At 37.1% G+C, this 18,615-nt stretch overlaps 3 protein-coding genes and 1 pseudogene across 6 annotated transcripts; all 4 read left to right on the forward strand.

Annotated features, from left to right (window-relative positions):
- Positions 1–186: 186 nt before the first annotated feature.
- LOC125197441 (aquaporin NIP1-1-like) lies at positions 187–2,525 on the forward strand. The gene is made up of 5 exons (XM_048096180.2): positions 187–316; positions 398–622; positions 994–1,191; positions 1,408–1,469; positions 2,189–2,525. The coding sequence occupies exons 1-5, from the start codon at positions 188–190 to the stop codon at positions 2,412–2,414; spliced, it is 840 nt and encodes a 279-aa protein (XP_047952137.1). The 5' UTR covers position 187; the 3' UTR covers positions 2,415–2,525.
- Positions 2,526–3,375: 850 nt separating this feature from the next.
- Positions 3,376–6,300, forward strand: LOC125195401 (aquaporin NIP1-1-like; annotated as a pseudogene). The gene is made up of 6 exons (XR_016128903.1): positions 3,376–3,386; positions 3,612–3,645; positions 3,718–3,942; positions 4,382–4,576; positions 4,792–4,844; positions 4,943–6,300. The product of XR_016128903.1 is annotated as an aquaporin NIP1-1-like (transcript).
- Positions 6,301–7,243: 943 nt separating this feature from the next.
- On the forward strand, positions 7,244–13,185 carry LOC125196869 (putative LRR receptor-like serine/threonine-protein kinase RFK1). Of its 3 annotated transcripts, none has more exons than XM_089069789.1 (24): positions 7,244–7,648; positions 8,006–8,180; positions 8,253–8,324; positions 8,419–8,487; positions 8,575–8,646; positions 8,760–8,831; positions 8,907–8,978; positions 9,050–9,118; positions 9,212–9,283; positions 9,364–9,435; positions 9,523–9,594; positions 9,745–9,810; positions 9,965–10,030; positions 10,144–10,206; positions 10,287–10,334; positions 10,451–10,494; positions 10,681–11,057; positions 11,134–11,329; positions 11,424–11,567; positions 11,633–11,751; positions 11,825–12,035; positions 12,106–12,346; positions 12,431–12,581; positions 12,649–13,185. In XM_089069789.1, the coding sequence occupies exons 1-24, from the start codon at positions 7,558–7,560 to the stop codon at positions 13,027–13,029; spliced, it is 3,015 nt and encodes a 1,004-aa protein (XP_088925915.1). In that variant the 5' UTR covers positions 7,244–7,557; the 3' UTR covers positions 13,030–13,185. The 3 variants fall into 3 exon arrangements, with proteins under 3 accessions (XP_088925915.1, XP_047951487.1, XP_088925916.1); XM_048095530.2 differs by having other exon boundaries at positions 7,248–7,648; positions 9,047–9,118; XM_089069790.1 differs by lacking the exons at positions 7,244–7,648; positions 8,006–8,180; positions 8,253–8,324 and having other exon boundaries at positions 8,447–8,487; positions 8,575–8,650; positions 9,047–9,118.
- A 780-nt stretch (positions 13,186–13,965) lies between these two features.
- On the forward strand, positions 13,966–17,553 carry LOC125196036 (MAC/Perforin domain-containing protein). The gene is made up of 6 exons (XM_048094387.2): positions 13,966–14,493; positions 15,130–15,368; positions 15,743–15,938; positions 16,077–16,260; positions 16,383–16,537; positions 16,735–17,553. The coding sequence occupies exons 1-6, from the start codon at positions 14,227–14,229 to the stop codon at positions 17,362–17,364; spliced, it is 1,671 nt and encodes a 556-aa protein (XP_047950344.1). The 5' UTR covers positions 13,966–14,226; the 3' UTR covers positions 17,365–17,553.
- The last annotated feature ends 1,062 nt before the right edge of the window (positions 17,554–18,615 follow it).

An 18,615-nucleotide genomic window follows, 5' to 3' on the forward strand; every position in this document is an offset into this window, starting at 1 on the left:
TTGACTTGCATAAATTAATGAAGATTTCTTGTTAATAAAGCAGCTTGCCGCGTTACTATATTATGGTCACACACACAGAAGAAGAAAATTAAGAAGAAGAAAAAAGAAAAAGAAGAAGTAAGAAGAGAGCAATACTACATTAGACATACAATTTTTAGTAATTAAATATATTAATTAGAAAAGAATTATGGCTGAGATATCACCGGCTGCAGATGGCCACGGCGGAGTGGCGGTGGTGGACATCATAGATTCCAATCATGACTCCGATGACCACTCTTCAAGATGCTGCTCCCTCACTGTCTCTTTTATACAAAAGGTAAGTATACAAATTCTATTGAATGGTTGAATTATATATATGTGGAAATTGGAATTAATATGTGAACAATTTGGAATGCAGTTGATAGCGGAGTTGCTGGGCACTTACTTCATGATATTAGCCGGTTGCGGGTCCGTGGCCGTGAACCTCGACAAAGACAGCGTGGTTACTCTCCCCGGAATAGCCATGGTGTGGGGCCTTGTCGTCATGGTCATGATTTACTCCGTTGGCCACATCTCCGGAGCCCACTTCAACCCCGCCGTCTCCATTGCCTTCGCCTCCACCAATAGGTTCCCCTGGAGACAGGTAACATAACCAACCACTCAATCAAATTAAATTAAAAATCAATCGAAAAAGCATGAAGTTTAACATCGTTCACAATTATCTCGTGACAGAATATGCAAGTCACCTACATGTAAAATATTGCTTATATGAAACATACATTTCATAAATTGATGATATTACTCTCTAATTAGGTGTTAACTATCAAATGTGTTGTCAAGTTGATGAAAACTCTGAATATATACCCAGATTTTGGCATCAAATATGATTCAATTCAAATTAAAGGGCGATTGTAACAAAGTGTTAAATTTTCATGTTTTTTGTTATTGTTATTTAGTTTCACAATATTCCTAGCAATTTGCCCTGGTAATTTATGTATAATAATATTTGTACAGGTACCTGCATATGTAGCGGCACAAGTAGTTGGATCAACAGTAGCAGCCGGAACCCTACGTTTATTGTTCAGTGGGCCGCACGATTACTTCGTCGGCACCCTTCCTGGCGGCACCGACCTGCAGTCGTTGATTTTAGAATTTATCATCACATTCTTTCTCATGTTCGTTATATCAGGCGTTGCCACTGACAACCGAGCCGTAATATTTTAACTCTTTGGCTAGCTAATTAACTAATTATTTTCCAATCACTAAATTAGTTAAAAAGTAAATAGAGTAGACTTTGGCTGACTTCGATTGGAATGAATTAAACTACAATCATTTGCCTATTAGTATTTAAAACTGAGAGAACGTAACGACATTATTTGATTAATTTTACATTTGGTGAAAGTGAGAAATGTGATATGGCATTGGCAGATTGGAGAGCTTGCTGGGATGGCCATAGGATCCACCATATCGATAAATGTCTTGTTTGCTGGGTAAGTATATGAATTGCTCTTTATTATTTTGTTTAATCTTTCAAAATTTACTGTCATATTTATTCATTAATTTATAGCTGACACTTGCATAACATATTACTCTATAAAGTCATAAAAAATCTGCATGATTGAAACGTATTTAACATAAAAAAAAAAGTCGTTACAAAAACGAATTATTTAAATATAAACTAAATTGAGATGCTACCAGCTTCCATAAAATATTTATGCTTAGATTTGACTTTAGATATAGTCTCTCACATAGATTACTCAACTGATTCACATCCACACCATTTGCATTTTGAAATTGCCATAATTATTTTTTAATTGAATTGTAAATTTTTTTTATACGAATACTGAACTTATTATCTTACAATCGATTAAAATCAAGCAAATATCAGTACCGACATGTCTTGCTAATCAATCAATGTGACATTATTTATCTCATGTGGCATTACACTGCAAAAACAATGTTGTAGTACTAAAGAGAGAAGTGAAATTCAGATCAATGGATCAGCATATCAAGTCAATTTTAATACATGTCAAAATCTTAATTGTTTGTGAAATTAGATCAAATATAAAGTTTAGTGGAGCAACTAGCACGCAAATATAAAGTATGTAGTATGTAAAAACACAATTAATAAATTTTTTTTAGAAAATTTTAGGAAAGTAGTTCTTAATTTATGTGCATATTTAATGATTTAATTGGGTTGGGCTTGCAGGCCTATCTCAGGAGCTTCGTTGAACCCAGCAAGGAGTTTAGGGCCAGCTATAGTATCAAACAACTACAAAGGGCTTTGGATCTATCTATTGGGCCCAACAGGTGGAGCGATTGCTGGTGCATGGGCCTATAATCTCATTAGATTTACTAATAAACCTGTTCGTGAAATTACTAAAAGTGGCTCTTTTTTGAGGGGTTCGACTTCGAATCGTATTCGTGCTGCTTAGAGCCTTATCATTTTGTACCAACTTGAGCTATGGATTGATCATATTATATATGTGTGTATAATTTGACGATATAAAATGAACATATATATACTATCTAGTTGGTTTGCGAAAGGAATCATATAAATATGAAATCCAAACTTGAACATTTCCACAAGCCAATGGAAGATATTAAAAATTGTGCGAATTGAGTAATTTATTTACTTCACTAAATTAATACTACCTCCCTCCTGTCGCACAATAATTGTCACTCTTTTCCATTTCAGTCTGTCCCATAATAATTGTCACACTTCGTTTTTACCATAAATGGTAAGTAGGTTCTACATTCCACCAACTTACTTGACTAAATTAATACTTCCTCCCTCCGTCGTACAATAATTGTCACTCTTTTCCATTTTAGTCTGTTCCATAATAATTGTCACACTTCGTTTTTACCATAAATGGTAAGTAGGTACGACATTCCATCAACTCACTCCACTCACATTTTATTATAAAATCAATATAAAAAAACGAATCCCACATTCCACTAATTTTTCCAACTAACTTTTCTTTACATTTCTTAAAACCGGTGCCACCACCAAGAGTGACAATTATTGTGGGACGGAGGAGTATTTGTATTTGTTGGAATGAAGAATTCAATTAAGAGAAAATTAAGGAACCAAGAAGCTTTGAAGAAGTTCTTTGCAAATTGAGTATCAGAAATTCCACTACTCAATTTGAGGGGGAGTGTTAAAAAAAGGAAAAATATTAGGTTGGAGATCAAGAAACGTGTTAGCTTGGAGGACAAGAAACATATTAGCTTGGTGCCCAAGAATACTTGGAGCACAAGCTTTTTAATACCCTATATAAGAGTGGCATATTATTGAAGAAACCAACCTAGCCATCTATCAAAACATAGTCTTCAAAGTTCTTCAATGTTCGTTAATTTTAGTATTTACATTTCCGCATTTCAATTCTATTAAACATGGTATCAGAGTAGCTAACTATTCGTTAGTTTGTTCCAAACCAAAAAAAAAATCAACTAAAACCTTCAAAGGGCCAGATCCCGTGTTCGATTTGTGGCGGATATGTGTTCCATTTGGTCGGAAAAAAAAAACAATATCAAAACTCATCCAGTTCTATAGCAACTTCCTTACCTTCCGGCCCTCTCCAACTCAACCTAGTTACAGATCCGATCCAACAAAAAATATTATAATCAAGATCACTCTCCCTCACTGTCTCATTTATACAAAAGGTACGTCTAATCTATTCGATGATTGAATTATACTATGTATGTGAAATAAATTAATTAAGCAAGGCTTTGCAGTTGATAGCGGAGATGTTGGGTACATACTTCATGATATTAGCTGGTTGTGGCGCGGTGACGGTGAACCTCGACAGAGACAAGGTGGTCACTCTTCCCGGAATAGCCATGGTGTGGGGCCTCGTCGTCATGGTCATGATTTACTCGGTTGGCCACATCTCTAGCGCCCACTTTAACCCTGCCGTCTCCATTGCCTTCGCCTCCTGCAATAGGTTTCCTTGGAGACAGGTAAAAGAGCACGGATTACATATGGATTTACTGACGAATATTTGTTTGTTGTTGATTTACTACGAATTGTAAATTTACTCGGGGATGAGAAATAGGTATCACAACCAATCAATAATACTAGTAGTTAGTAAAAAATCGACTACAAAAGTACGAAGTTTAACCTTGTTCGCAACTTTTTGCATGCGGAAATATTCAAGTGGTCTATGTGTAAATATATTGTTAATGTGACAAATACATAAATTCGTGATGTGATTAAGTAAGTGTTAAGTCTGTTGTCAAACTAATAATGATTCTGAATATAGGGATTTAGATAAAGATATAAATCTAAATTTTGGCTTTCTCATCATACACGATTTCACACAATCAAAGTATATAGGGCAGTTCCAATTTTTTTTAAAAATGTCATGATTTTTCTGATAGTTTGACATAATATTTGTAGGTACCGGCGTATGTTGCGGACTTGCAGCTCAAGTAGTTGGATCAACAGTAGCAGCCGAAACCCTACGATTATTGTTCAGTGGGCCACATGATTACCCTTCCTGCTGGCACCGACCTACAGTCTTTGATTTTAGAATTCATCATCACATTCTACCTTATGTTCGTCATTTTCGGTGTCGCCACTTACAATAGAACGGTAATTATTTTAATCTATTTGCTAATTGAATAATATTGCTCAATCACTAAATAAGTTGAAAAATAACAGAATAGAGTCGGCTTACTTTTCTTCGAATTAATTAAACTATGATAATTTGTTCATTATGCAAATAAACCGAGTGCACGTCATTATTTGATTAATTTATGCATTTTGAGATTGACATATGTTAATCAGTTGACTTTTATTTGATGCAGATTGGAGAGCTTGCTGGGATGGCCATTGGAGCTACCATATCAATAAATGTCTTGTATGCTGGGTGCATTTGAATTGCACTCATTATAGTACTATTGATTAGTTAAGCTGCGCATGATTGTATTTAACTGATTTAATTGGGCTTGGCTGCAGGCCCATTTCGGGAGCTTCGTTGAACCCAGCAAGGAGTTTAGGGCCAGCTATAGTATCAAACAACTACAAGGGGCTTTGGATCTATCTATTGGGCCCAACCGCTGGAGCGATTGCTGGTGCGTGGGCCTATAACCTCATAAGGCTTGACCTGACCTGCTAAAATAACACACAACTCGAATACAACCCCAACATGATATTTTTTAATCCTAACCCGACATGTACATGGCACAGTAGAATATGGGGCATTAACTGTTAATGTGCCACCACCCTTAAAATAACACCATACCACCATTCCTAGCCAATCATTTGTACACGTGGACGAATAATAAGTTGCCACGTGGCCCCCCAAAAAAAAAAAACTGAAAAATACGGTCAGCAAAAATTTGCTGGTCTTTATATAACAATATTTCTTGTCCAGCAATATCCGACACACTATACAACAATCTATAGATTGCTGTGTAGTGTTTGTAATATTGCTGTGTAACGTTTATAATATTGTTGTATAAGTGGAATCACGGTATCATTTTAAGAGGAGTTGTCATTTTAACACAAACCTTAGAATATAATTGACAAGATACGATAAGAATCCGGACCTAATTAATATTACATGATTAAACATGATTTTTGAACCTGATTTACACGATAAAAACAAGATTTACACGAATAGAGAATAGAACTAATTAATGTATATATATTTTTAAAAGAATAACAATTTAAATTAATATTATTTTTTAATGAGTCACCCGAACTCAATCTAAAATTATCAGATTCCTAACGGGTCAACCCAAAAAGCGCCATGAACCTCAATCCATTATGTTTTATCAAATTTTCGTATTGTATTGAAACTTATCAGCCATATGGATCATAAAAGAATGATATGCTCTTTATTCAACGTGACGTGAGCCAATTTTGTTGGTGGCATGCTCTTCATTCAACGTGAGCCAAGTTTCTTGACTTCATATAACTTCGATGGCACGTATCAGAAACATTAGAATAAAAAACATTGCAACATACCGACTTGTATGAATTCTCCACGACATGAATTTTATATACATGGAATTGTATTTTACTATTAATAGTAGGTGACTGTCGAATTGTCAACCGTGAAATAGTTAATTCTTGTATAGGAAAACGTTAAAATACTTAATGCCAGAATTTAATTTACACTGATGAAGTAGCAACGACTCAAAACCATCATATTTTCCCTTTGGTTAGAGCAATCTTAATTAGGGAGAGGGAAGTCCTTGTCTTTTTTCATAAAAAATTATTTAGAAAAAAAGTATTTGAAAAGATATTACTATAATTTTCTTATTTTAATGAGATATCTTTACTTCTTCATCAGTAGAGATGTAAAATCTTATAACTATCATATCACCTTCTTTTCATGAAAAATCGTTATTTAAGAAAAAATATATTTGAAAAGGTATCATACTTTTATATTTTGGAATACATTTTGAATTATTATTTTTATTTTAGAAAATAACCTTTATCTTTGGAGTTTGTTACTCCCTCCGTCCGCCATTAGGAGTCTCATTCATGGGTGGCACGAGTTTTAAGAAATGGTAAGAAAAGTGGGTGGAAAAAAGTTAATGGAATATGATTCTTACTTGTACTATATATTAGTTTTAAATGAAATGTGAGTGAAATGAGGTAGTGGAAGGTGAGATCCTATTACCATTTATGGTAAAAGTGAACCAGGAATCCTATTTACTGATGGACTAAAATGGAAAAACGGAACTCCTATTCACGGATGGAGGGAGTACTTTTTAAAAAGGTACTATATTTTTTCTTTTAAAAAGATAAATAAATGATAATAGTATATCTTTTGTATATACCTTCTCTCGTTTAATTATTAAAGATGATGTTAGTAATTATAGTATCCAGAGTTTATCATATTAAAGTATAGATACACATGAAGACGATTTAGGTTCCCTTAAATTTAGTCAAAAACAAGCTGAACACGTGCTTCAGGCTTCAGCCTTGAATTGCTTCGACAAGTAGTACCGTACAATCATTCAAAGCGTCTCATGATCATTCAATTATATCCAATCATCATTTCAAGAATGTGCATTGAAAGAAAAAAAATTCCAAATTTCAGCCGCCAGACTGCCCCTGTGCATAAACGAATTAAAAGAGCATTTGTTTGATTTGATTTTGAACATTCAATATTCTTGAAATTATTTCAGTGATGATTAGGAAAATCACCTATATTTGGCTAAGGCAAGATCACCAGAAAGTACTTGAAAATTCAAAGTTAGCATGTTGCGGTTGAATATTATAATAAAAAATCATTCTTTACAATCATAAAATATAGTAATAACTGTCACGACAAAAAAAGATCGACAGCCCGAATACTAAATAGTTACTACGGAAAAACGAAATCCCAAATCCAGCAACAAGTGGATTTAATTATATTAAAGAAAAGTCTGGATTTTTGTTACCGCAACTTCAATCCTGTTGTTTTCTTGTGCTGACTCTGCGCATTCGCTTTCCCATTCCTACTCAGATACGGAAGAAATATCAAATATGTGTATGTAATTGCATCGCATTTGCACTGTAAACTAGAATTTTTAGTGTTTGTTGTAGTAAAGTTGCAGTCTTGATGCTTGAGAACGATGTTTGTGGGAAGAAGTTTGTGGGCTGTTGCGGTTTTCTGTTGCTGGTGTTTGAGGTTGTCGGAGTCGCAGAAGGTGCCTCAGGTTGAAGGTTAGTAACCGCTTTTCTCCTTCAATTTTGGAGTAGTGTTTGGTTAAAGTGGAGGATTAACTAAGAAGCAGTGATTGGTTGTTTGTGTTTATGATTCTTTTCTTTTCATACTTTGGAACTCATAGATATTGGATTTCTGGGTTTGAAAATCCAGAAAGAATTGAGGTGTTTATTGTAAATTTTAATGCTGATAAGAAACTGCAGTGATTGGCTATTGTTTTGTGTAAGAAATTGAAGTAGTTTTCTGTTGTTGGCATAGTTATGTAATGGAACCACAATCTACTATGAAGATGATGATTTGGATTTGTTGATTCCTCCTTTATTCACTTGGAGATTTTGTTCTGTTTTTGTGCTTAGTTGATGTCTTCAAAGAGATAGCCAACGAGTTGGGCGCAGTGTATTGGTCATTCAATGCCGATTTATGTGAAATGGAGATGGGTGGGATGACACAAACTCCTCCTCCGAACTCTGATGGTTATGTCGAATGCAATTGCAATTTCAACAACAACACTGTCTGCCATGTTACTACGCTGTATGGTTCTCATATCTTGATCATTTTATTGTAACTCTCCCAGCATTTATTCATGTTTTCAACTTAATGCAGTGTGATTAAGAGTTACAATCTCCCTGGAGTTCTTCCGTTGTCAATTGTAAAGCTTCAGTACCTCGACCATGTGTAAGAACTGACTCCAACACCAGCTTTACCTCAAATGTGGTGACTTAGTTTTTGTATACTCATTGCCTTTTGTTTTTGTTTTTTTGATTTTCAGTGATTTTGCATATAATCTCCTAACTGGTACGATCCCGGAAGAGTGGGCTTCAATGCAACTTAATTTTATGTAAGTTGTGTATTGCACTTGTTATTTTGCTAAACTACAACAGCGTTTCTCTCATTACTGACAACGCTGCCTGAACTTCCTGTGCAGCTCTGTGCTCGTAAACCGTTTATCTGGAAAAATACCAAACTATCTGGCAAACTTTACTAGCCTCACATACCTGTATGTAAGCAGTTTAATCTTCTCTACTTGTACAATGGCATTGATTTTTCACCAAGTTTTTTAAACAAAACAGTTAAAAGCCTTTTCATATTCTGCACTATTGTGTTCATCAGGAACATCGAGGCAAACCAATTCTCGGGGGCTATTCCTCCTGACATTGGAAGAATGGCAAATTTAACGAGCCTGTAAGATCACGTGTTTCAGATGAGGGATGCTCAAAACCAAAACTAATATCGATTTACTGCATTTCTGAATTACAGGCTCTTGTCGTCCAACCAACTGACAGGGGAGCTACCGAATTCGCTTGCAAATTTAACAAACCTAAAAGATTTGTAAGTTCTTCAATTTATCTGTTTCTTTTATGCTCTAGTGTTTTCAACAGTTTCTTTTTGCATCGCAGTAGGATAAACGACAACAACCTAAGTGGACCAATACCCGACTTCATTAAGAACTGGAAGCAACTTACACATCTGTAAGATCTCTATGTACCCTTAACAGTAGAGACTAGAGAGTAGTACGGATAACTCCTCATATACTTCTATTAACATCCGTTTTATCGATGAAGAGAAATGATTGCTAGCGGACTAGTGGGCCCCATTCCTTTGAACATATCTCTTCTTGATACGTTAGAAACTCTGTGAGTACACAACATTCCCTTCGTCGCTATTTCTATATAGTTAACATTAATAAGTATTCTGACGGAGCTTCAATGCACAGGAGGATTAGCGACCTAAAAGGGCCGTCTCAGGGATTTCCTTTGCTGAGGAGCACTACAGGCCTAACATCGCTGTATGCGAGTAACTCTAAATTTGAAATGCTTCCTGGTTAATTTCTCACCCTCTATAACAGAATAAGGTGATGCATTGTTGGAAACAGGATACTGAGAAACTGCAATATCACTGGCGAAATTCCTGCGTATGTATGGAAGCTTAGACTTCTGGAGATGTTGTGAGTAACCGCTTCAATGAATACCGGTTTCTTTTATCGCTCGATGTGGATTTTATGTTTGAGAGAATGAATATGTGAAAGTACTAACTAACATAAGTGACTTTTGCATTTTTCTAAAAGTTCATTAGTTTCTGTCTATGTTATCGACAGGGATGTCAGTTTCAACATGTTAGAGGGCACGATTCCTAGTCACATCGCACGAAAACTGAAAGTAGTGTATGTTTTCACTTATTCAGCTCATCTTCTCTCACTACATTTATCCTGCACCACTTATCGCTTAATGAAATTTCTCGAACTTATTTCCCTCGAGTGGCTCTTTCTGGTTGCAGTCTTCGATCTGAGAGGTGAGTGTTTTCTTTCCTGTTATCAGGTTTGTGACCGACAACAGGCTGAGTGGAAAGATACCTGACACACTATTGAAGGACGGAGGCAATATGTACGTTTTTCGTTTGTAACACTTTTTGCTCCTTCTTTATGACTTCACTGCCATAGAATATGCTATAACTAGTGTTTACAAAGTTTGTAACATCTAGATTTATTGATATGCAGCGATCTGTCCTACAACAATTTTACTTTGCAAGGCCCCGAGGAACCTGCTTGTCGACTAGACATGTAAGAAAAACCATTGAGTTTCCCTTATTATATGAATACGTTGATGGTAGCATTTCATTTTCTATGTTTCTCTGAAACAGGAATCGAAACGTAAACTTATTCAAAGGCTCATCTCAACTGGATACATTGTAAGATGCACTTTCTTCTATCCTCTCTTAGTTATTTATAGTTTACCAACAGAAAAAAAGTGAAGTTGCTAATATACTCAATTTCTTTCGTCATGCTCACTCTTAAACTTCAACAGGAAACGAACTCTTCCGTGCATAGAAGATGTCGTCTGCCCCAGATGTAAGTTTATTAACCCAAGATGTAGCCTGCCTCTAGATTTGGCTTATTTCTGCTCTAATTTGAATATTTGAGTACATCCAATTTGGTAGAAGTGTTTAATAGTTCGGATTTTGTGTTTCTGAAGTTGTACAGCTTCTATGTTCTACGCAGAATATGTACCTAGAATGTTAACTTCGCCTCTTGCAGATAAATGTTCGTTGCAAGTTAACTGTGGTGGATATGACTTGCACGTCAAAGAAACAGATAGAAAAGTTATATACGAAGGAGATGGTGGAGTTGATTCTGACAGATATCTAAGCGCCAACTACTGGGGCTTTGTTAGCACCGGTGACTTCTTAGACGAACCTTCTTACCAGAGATCACGTGCAGTCAACATTCCCACGCCAAATATCCCAGAATTGTACAGTAGTGCCCGCCTTAGCCCTCTTTCGCTTACGTATTTCCATTATTGCTTGGAGAATGGGGTGTACAATATAAGCCTGCACTTCGCTGAGATAATTTTCACAAACGACAACAGCTCGTATTACAGTCTTGGAGAGCGGATGTTCGATATATACATTCAGGTTGGTTCGACATATCATAAAACTTATTGTGTCACCAACATGCTTTAGTGCTTTTCTGATACTGTTTCTGCATCAGGAGAGATTAGTGCGAGAAAACTTCGACATTGAAGCTGAGGCTCGTGGAGCTCAAAAGCCTGTTGCAAGACACTTTAGTGCTAACGTGACTAATAATACGTTGGAGATCCGGTTTTACTGGGCTGGTAAAGGGACTACTCGGATTCCCAACAGAGGGGATTACGGTGCTCTTATCTCAGCTATCTCAGTCGATCCAAGTCAGTACTTCCGTTAATCTTGTTTCATATTCAAAACATATGTTCTTTGTTCGATAACTTTTTTAATCTCTTTTTCGTCTATTTCTTTATGCAGCTTTTAAGGTGTGTTCATATGGAAACAAGAAGCATGTAACTGCATATGTAACAGCTGCAGTTTTGCCAGTGTTTGTTGTTCTCTCAATATTCGGAATCCTTTGGTGGAAAGGTTACTTGACTGGCCGAAAACACGGTAGAAATGGTAAGTCAATTGATTTCTAGTGCAACTCAAAGTTGAAGGCATATTGAATGACTTTCTCCTGATAGATCTCGAAGGTCTAGAACTGCAAACGATCGTGTTGACACTCAAACAGATTCGAGCTGCTACTGACGATTTTGACGCTGCGAATAAAATTGGAGAAGGTGGTTTTGGCTCAGTATATAAGGTGCTTGCTCTGTCATGGAAGCATTGTTTTTTAAGATGTAGCCTTCTTTTTACTGATAGATGTCCCGTTGCAGGGTCAACTGCCCGATGGCACTGTCATTGCAGTGAAGCAACTCTCGTCTAAATCAAGACAAGGGAATCGCGAGTTTTTGAACGAGATTGGCATGATTTCGTGTTTACTGCACCCGAATCTTGTGAAGCTATACGGATGCTGCATTGAAGGCGATCAATTGCTGGTGGTATACGAGTACATGGAAAACAATAGCCTTGCACACGTCTTGTTCGGTACGTACATAGGCTTATTCCCTAACTTCTATTCGATTAGATGATTTTGTTGACAAACACTACACATCAGAATCAAACGGGAGAAGCCAAATGATGCTAAACTGGCCAACGAGGTTCAAGATCTGCGTTGGAATTGCAAAAGGGCTAGCTTTTCTCCACGACGAATCAAGGCTGAAAATCGTGCATCGAGACATCAAAGCCACAAACGTGCTGCTGGATAGCGATCTGAATGCTAAGATATCCGATTTTGGACTGGCTCGTCTCAATGAAGACGAGAAGACACACATTAGCACGAAAGTTGCTGGAACAATGTAAGTTTTCCATCTCCTTATGCTGGTGACCCTCTCTTCCCTGGCTTGACACGACACTAACAAGCGCTCCCGTCCCTTTTTCAGAGGATACATGGCGCCCGAGTATGCACTGTGGGGTTATCTGACCGATAAAGCAGACGTCTACAGCTTTGGAGTCGTGCTTTTGGAGATAGTCAGTGGAAAAAGCAACAACAACTACATGCCTAGTCACAATTTCATCTGCCTTCTTGATTGGGTACTAAACATATTTACATCTCAAGGGATTGTTTCCATCTGCTTAATCTTTCTTCGTGTTGTTGCAGGCGAGCCACTTGAACGAGAGCAAGAACATCGATGACCTCATTGATCCGAGGCTGAATGATGCTGGTGGTGCCAACAGAGAGGAGATAGAGAGAGTGGTGAAGATAGCTCTGCAGTGCACGAATTCAACTCCCTCCGTGAGGCCAACGATGTCAGAGGCCGTTGAGATGCTCGAGGGAAAAATGGACATTCCCGTTGTAATGCCCGAGGGGAGCACGTACACTAACGACGTGAGGTTCAAAGCCATGAAGGACTTTAAGCAGGAGAGGCTGAGTGCGAGCAGTGCTACGAGGGGAGGTTTCCAGATTTCGACGACGATACGAACCTACTCTTCATCCACCTCTGGTTTTAATGAAATCAGTGAAGATAGTATACCTTATTGATGAATGATTTCTATTTTCTTGCTGTGTTATATTTTAGATGTAATGTAATTTAGTGTATTTTTTTTGGCGGGAGAGGTTATTTATTTGTACAGTTTGTACAAATTATTGCACATATATTCCTGCACAGTCAATTCAATTTTGTTGGATTTAAGTTTACTACTACTTAGTATGAAATAAAATGAATAATTTAGATCATTTGATCAGTCATTTTATTATTCTAATCAAACATTTATGTTTGAGAGTTATAAATCTATGTTTGGAAAATTCAGAACAATAATTTAGTACTTTTGAAATACAACTTGCTTTTCTGTTTATTCCAGTTATTACTGACTAAATCAATTATACAGATTGGAACATCAATCGTGACTAAAATCGAAGGGAACTTATATTATACTATTTCAGTTTTCAAATTTGAAAATAAGAAAAGTAAAAAGAGAACTTTGTTTGAATGTAACAATCCCTTCTTTCAACAAGATCGCTTTGTTTGAATGTAACAATCCCTTTTCACTCACTATCCTAAAACAGACAACACCTAAATTTTCTAACATATAATTCGCAAACAAATTAATGAATCCAACTCATAAATGACTATCAAATACTCCCTCCACCCACCATTAATCATTCCTTGCCATTTTCGGTCCATGAATAATCATTCTATTTATTTTTTATTATCGTTGGTAATGAACCTCATATTTCGTTAACTTTATTTCACTAATTTTTTTAAGCCGTTCTCTGTTACATTTCTTAAAATCTGAACCAAGATAAAGTGAAACTTTTATTGGCGGAATAACAAAGTGAATCCAACCTTCGGAAATGTAGAATGGAGAAGCCACGGTAGGCTAAACACTACATTTTCGAAAACAATAAGTGGATCGGCTTTCCAATCCTACTTAAACCCGTCATTCCTTAATCTTCACCCGAGCCTTTCAATTGTAGTGGCTTTGACAAAAGAAAAGAGGGCAAGAGATGGAACCAAGGAGTTGAGCTTCTCCCTGAAAAAGGACAACGCGTTTCTTGCATTATTATAGTCAAAGAAAGAACTCCACAACACAAATTAGGACAGCATTTGTTAATTTCAAAGTCCAACCTTTGACTCCACCAACACCGCCATTGCTGCCCTTTCTCAATCATTTATCAACAAATCCTCCATCCCCTCTTCTTCTTTTTCGCAAATGAGGCATTCTTGAATACCAATCCATGGCTTCATCTGGCTCCAACAATGCTCTAATCGCCACACTCAGCAACTCAATCCAAGCCCTGGGCCGTGGGTTTGACGTCACCTCTGACATCAGGCTGCTCTACTGCAAGGGCGCACCGGGCTCCCGTTTGGTGCTTATCGACGATGCGCAGACGAGGAACCTCGAAATCTCCGAATCTTGCGTGATCCCCGATGTCTCCGTTGACATTGAATGCAGCAGTGGTCGGAGTGATAACAAGAAGACCCCTGTTTGGAGCTTTCATGAGGTTTTGATTTTTTTGCAATTACTCTGTTTGGTTTTCTTTGAACTTGATTTTGCTTTCTGGGCTTTCTTGTTTTTTGGTTGTTGATTCGTTTATAGCTGTTGAAACGGGGGATTGTGTCATGATTTTATTAAAGATTGGATTTTTATGGCTGATTGTTGCTGCATAGCTTCATTGGTTGATTTCTATTTACTGTGTTGTGATTTTGTCTGCATAAGCTTATCATGTAAGCCCAGATTCTGTAGCATTGACATGTTGTTTGTGAACTTCAATTTGCAGATGGCTTGATTTTTGTGTCTTGATTTTTTAAAGAAGGGATTTTTATGACTGATTGTTACTGCATAGCTTCATTGGTTGATTTTCTTTTTACTGTGTTGTGATTATGTCTGCATAAACTTATCATCATATAAGCCCAGATTCTACAGCATTGACATGTTGTTTTGAACTTCAATGTGCAGCTGGTTAAATTTTTGTGTCTTGATTTTATTAAAGAATGGATTTTTATGACTGATTGTTTGTTGCTGTATAGCTTCATCGTTTGATTTCTGTTTACTATGTTGTAATTATGTCTTTATAAACTTATCATGTAAGCCCAGATTCTGTGGCATTGAAATGTTGTTTGTGAACTTCGATTCGCAGATGGCAGGATACTTCAATGAGAATTCAGGTTTACCTGGTCAGATACCACTTGGATGCTTCAATGCCATGTTTAATTTCAGTGGCTCTTGGCAACTCGATGCGGCAGCTACGAAATCACTTGCAATGGTTGGATGCACTATCCCGTTGTTTAGTGTTGAACTAGTGAAAGACGATTTAAGTTTGCGTAATGAAATCAAACGTGCAGTTCCGTATTCTTGGGATCCTGCATCATTGGCAAGGTGAAGCATTCTGCAAACCACTTTTATGGGCTGATATTGCTCGCCTTTAATATCATACTATGTGTGTATGGCATCTTTATTCTGTTGCAATTATAAAATTTTTGTGAGATACGAATTTACGAAAATGTAACTGACTTTATAGGATGCGGAGTAGCGGTAAGTGGATGGACAATTTGTGTTGCTATTTTAGAATGTAATTGTCTTGTCATGACTTACCTGTTCAGAATCTCCTTCAAGCACCAAAGATGTTTCTACGGTTTGCCTCTTTTGGAAACTCGTAGGAGAAACTTTTCAAAAGGTCATGCTGTAAATTGCGCGTGGTAAAGATTGACCGCCTAATTTCTGAGTTCCTGATATGATGCTTTGTCTCACAGCTTTATCGAAAATTACGGAACCCACATTGTTACCTCTGTAACAGTTGGTGGAAGGGATGTCGTCTATGTTCGACAACACCAGTCGTCACCTTTAACCTTGTCCGATATTGAGAACTATGTGAAAGATATTGGAGATCAGAGGTTCTCAGATTCAAAGGTCAATACAAATGCTGGTTCTTTAAAATACAAGGACAAGGTTAGTGAAACAGCACTGTTATCGAGTAAACATTTATATTTTTATATCGGTGATTATGTTTGTTCAAAGGCGATTCCCTTGCATTGGTAACTATCGGTGATGAATGTGGTGAAGTGAATTATGTTATTTTACATGTAGGATGTTACGGTTATTTTCAGAAGGAGAGGGGGAGATGACCTTGAACAGAGCTACTCTAAGTGGGCAAAGACCGTAGAAGGAGCTCCTGATGTGATCAACATGACATTTGTGCCCATCGTCTCTTTGCTCGAAGGAGTGGCTGGGATAAAACACTTGGCTCGTGCTATCGAGTTATACTTGGAGTGTAAGGATTTGACGTTTGTTATTATGATCAAGTTTTTTTAACTACGTACTTCGATTTTTTTTGTCATTTATATGCCATTGTTTTTATGTATTCTAAACATGTGTTGTATCCACTTTCTGTAGACAAGCCACCTATTGAGGATCTTCAGTATTTCTTGGACTTCCAAATTTCTCGGGTGTGGGCTCCCGAGCAGAACAATTTGCAACGAAAAGAACCTGTTTGTCAGTATCTTCAGTTCAGTTTAATGGGTCCTAAGCTTTATATAAGCCCAGATCAGGTATACCACTCTAGAAATGCATTTTTCGTGTTTTTAACTATATCCGATTTTCCTTTATAACGTGTTGTCATGATATGTGTCTTCATTATCTTCATCATCTTCATCAACAACCGAATTGTTTCCGTATCGTTTGCTTCTTCTGGCTGCTTCACAAGTAAATACTTGCTAACGATTCCGAAGTTTTCATCGCGTTTCAGGTTACAGTCGGACGTAAGCCTGTCACCGGACTCAAGCTCAGCCTCGAAGGAGCCAAGCAAAACCGCCTTGCCATCAACTTACAACATCTAGTCTCGCTTCCGAAGATTCTTCAGCCTCATTGGGACACACACATCCCCATCGGTGCACCTAAATGGCAAGGCCCCGAAGAGCAGGACAGCCGATGGTTCGAACCAATCAAGTGGAAAAGCTTTTCCCACGTCAGCACTGCACCCATAGAGTGCACAGACACGTGCATTGGCGATCTCTCGGGCGTCCACATCGTCACAGGTGCACAGCTCGGCGTGTGGGATTTTGGCGCCAAAAGCGTCTTGCACCTGAAACTGCTCTTCTCCAAAGTCCCCGGGTGCACAATAAGGCGATCCGTCTGGGATCATAGCCCCGCAAATCTGTCTGGTGCGCAGAAGCCTGATGGCTCGTCTTCTTCATTATCGAATGAGAAAGGGGATGGCTCCGGCCAAGCTGGGAAACTGGCGAAGATTGTGGACATGACAGAAATGTTGAAGGGGCCGCAAGATATGCCCGGCCACTGGCTCGTTACGGGAGCCAAGCTCGGAGTCGACAAGGGCAGGATCGTTTTACGTGTGAAGTACTCGCTTTTGAACTACTGATAGCTGTTGCTTTTTTTTTTTCTAGGATTTTAGCAAGATTTCAGCATTTTTTGCACAGGTGACACTATTTTGTCTATTCTTGTGTAATCAATTGATATAAGTATTTGTTGTGCTTGAGCAATTTGGGATTGAGTTGATGGTTTTTGTTACTTGTTGAGTTACTGGCCAATAAAATGAAATTATATTTTCTGTTTTGGTTCCTCACATCATGTTTGTTTGCTGTATTTTCAAGAATTGCTCTGCTGCTGCTACAATGTTAACACAATACTAGTTTTATTGCAAGAGAATTTGGATCCATTAATAGAATGCAGTGGAAGAGAATTTGATGATGCTTTTTTTATGCCTGTCCAATTTTGAGTTTATAGATTTCTAAGTGTAAGCCGGCCTTTGGCAGTTCCGTTGCATCCACGGCCCCCAAGCCCCCGTGCGTTCTTTAGGTCGAGAAGGGCAAGTGCTTTGCACGCACACATGTAGAAGAAGGGGCTCTGTCTCGCCAAAATGATTATTAGAAAAAATGATAATTTTGGAAGTGATAACGGACAACATAAGTATCGTCTCAATAATAATTAGAAAGTTCATATATTTATAATTCGATAACGGAAAATATTAATAATTTTTTTTATTTTTTAAATGATTCTTAAATCAATATTGCAGCTAAATTAATTTTAATTATAGTTATACTCAGAAGTCTATTAAATAAAGATTCAATCAAATTAAAAAAAAATATTAAACAAAATGTATTAAAATAAAGAGTTGTAAAAGGACCTAGTAAAACAAAATGTATTGATACAAAGAACCAATAAACCAAAAATTTGTAGAATAATCAAATGAAACAAAATGTATGAGTACTGAGCCTTTGTATCTATAAATATATAAAAGGAGAGTTCTGTGAATAATTACATGAATGCCATTAATAATATAAAAAGATTTTTTAATAATTATAATTAACTATCCATCAATGACGTACATTGTCACTTACCCACTAACCTATTAACTTTGGGATTTATATAGTCGTCAAATTATGAAGAGATTAATTAAAATATGGATGTGGCCAAAAACTCAAGTGGGTTACTGTGTGTTTGTCAATGACTGATTACAGATGTACAAGTCTCAGAGGAATGGAGTGTTGTGCGTTGCGGCCTGCCTCCTTTACTGGTAAAATCCCAACTTCATGGCTCTGAGTTTGTCAGCTTGAGTCTTGCATAGTATTATTGTTACATTTATATTTTGCCTTTGAATTTTTGGTGCAGG

This window comes from Salvia hispanica, chromosome 4, assembly GCF_029641045.1.
Source record: "Salvia hispanica isolate PSC_SH4W2 chromosome 4, Shi_PSC_v1, whole genome shotgun sequence".
Classification (NCBI taxonomy): Eukaryota; Viridiplantae; Streptophyta; class Magnoliopsida; order Lamiales; family Lamiaceae; genus Salvia; species Salvia hispanica.

Coding starts and splice junctions, on each gene's coding strand:
- LOC125197441 (XM_048096180.2), top strand. CDS start 188: ATGGCTGAGATATCACCGGCTGCAGATGGCCACGGCGGAGTGGCGGTG. Junction 317..397: donor CTGTCTCTTTTATACAAAAG/GTAAGTATACAA, acceptor TTTGGAATGCAG/TTGATAGCGGAGTTGCTGGG. Junction 1,470..2,188: donor ATAAATGTCTTGTTTGCTGG/GTAAGTATATGA, acceptor TTGGGCTTGCAG/GCCTATCTCAGGAGCTTCGT.
- LOC125196869 (XM_048095530.2), top strand. CDS start 7,558: ATGTTTGTGGGAAGAAGTTTGTGGGCTGTTGCGGTTTTCTGTTGCTGG. Junction 8,979..9,046: donor TTAACAAACCTAAAAGATTT/GTAAGTTCTTCA, acceptor TTTGCATCGCAG/TAGGATAAACGACAACAACC. Junction 10,207..10,286: donor CCTGCTTGTCGACTAGACAT/GTAAGAAAAACC, acceptor TCTCTGAAACAG/GAATCGAAACGTAAACTTAT.
- LOC125196036 (XM_048094387.2), top strand. CDS start 14,227: ATGGCTTCATCTGGCTCCAACAATGCTCTAATCGCCACACTCAGCAAC. Junction 15,369..15,742: donor GATCCTGCATCATTGGCAAG/GTGAAGCATTCT, acceptor TTTGTCTCACAG/CTTTATCGAAAATTACGGAA. Junction 15,939..16,076: donor CTTTAAAATACAAGGACAAG/GTTAGTGAAACA, acceptor TTTTACATGTAG/GATGTTACGGTTATTTTCAG.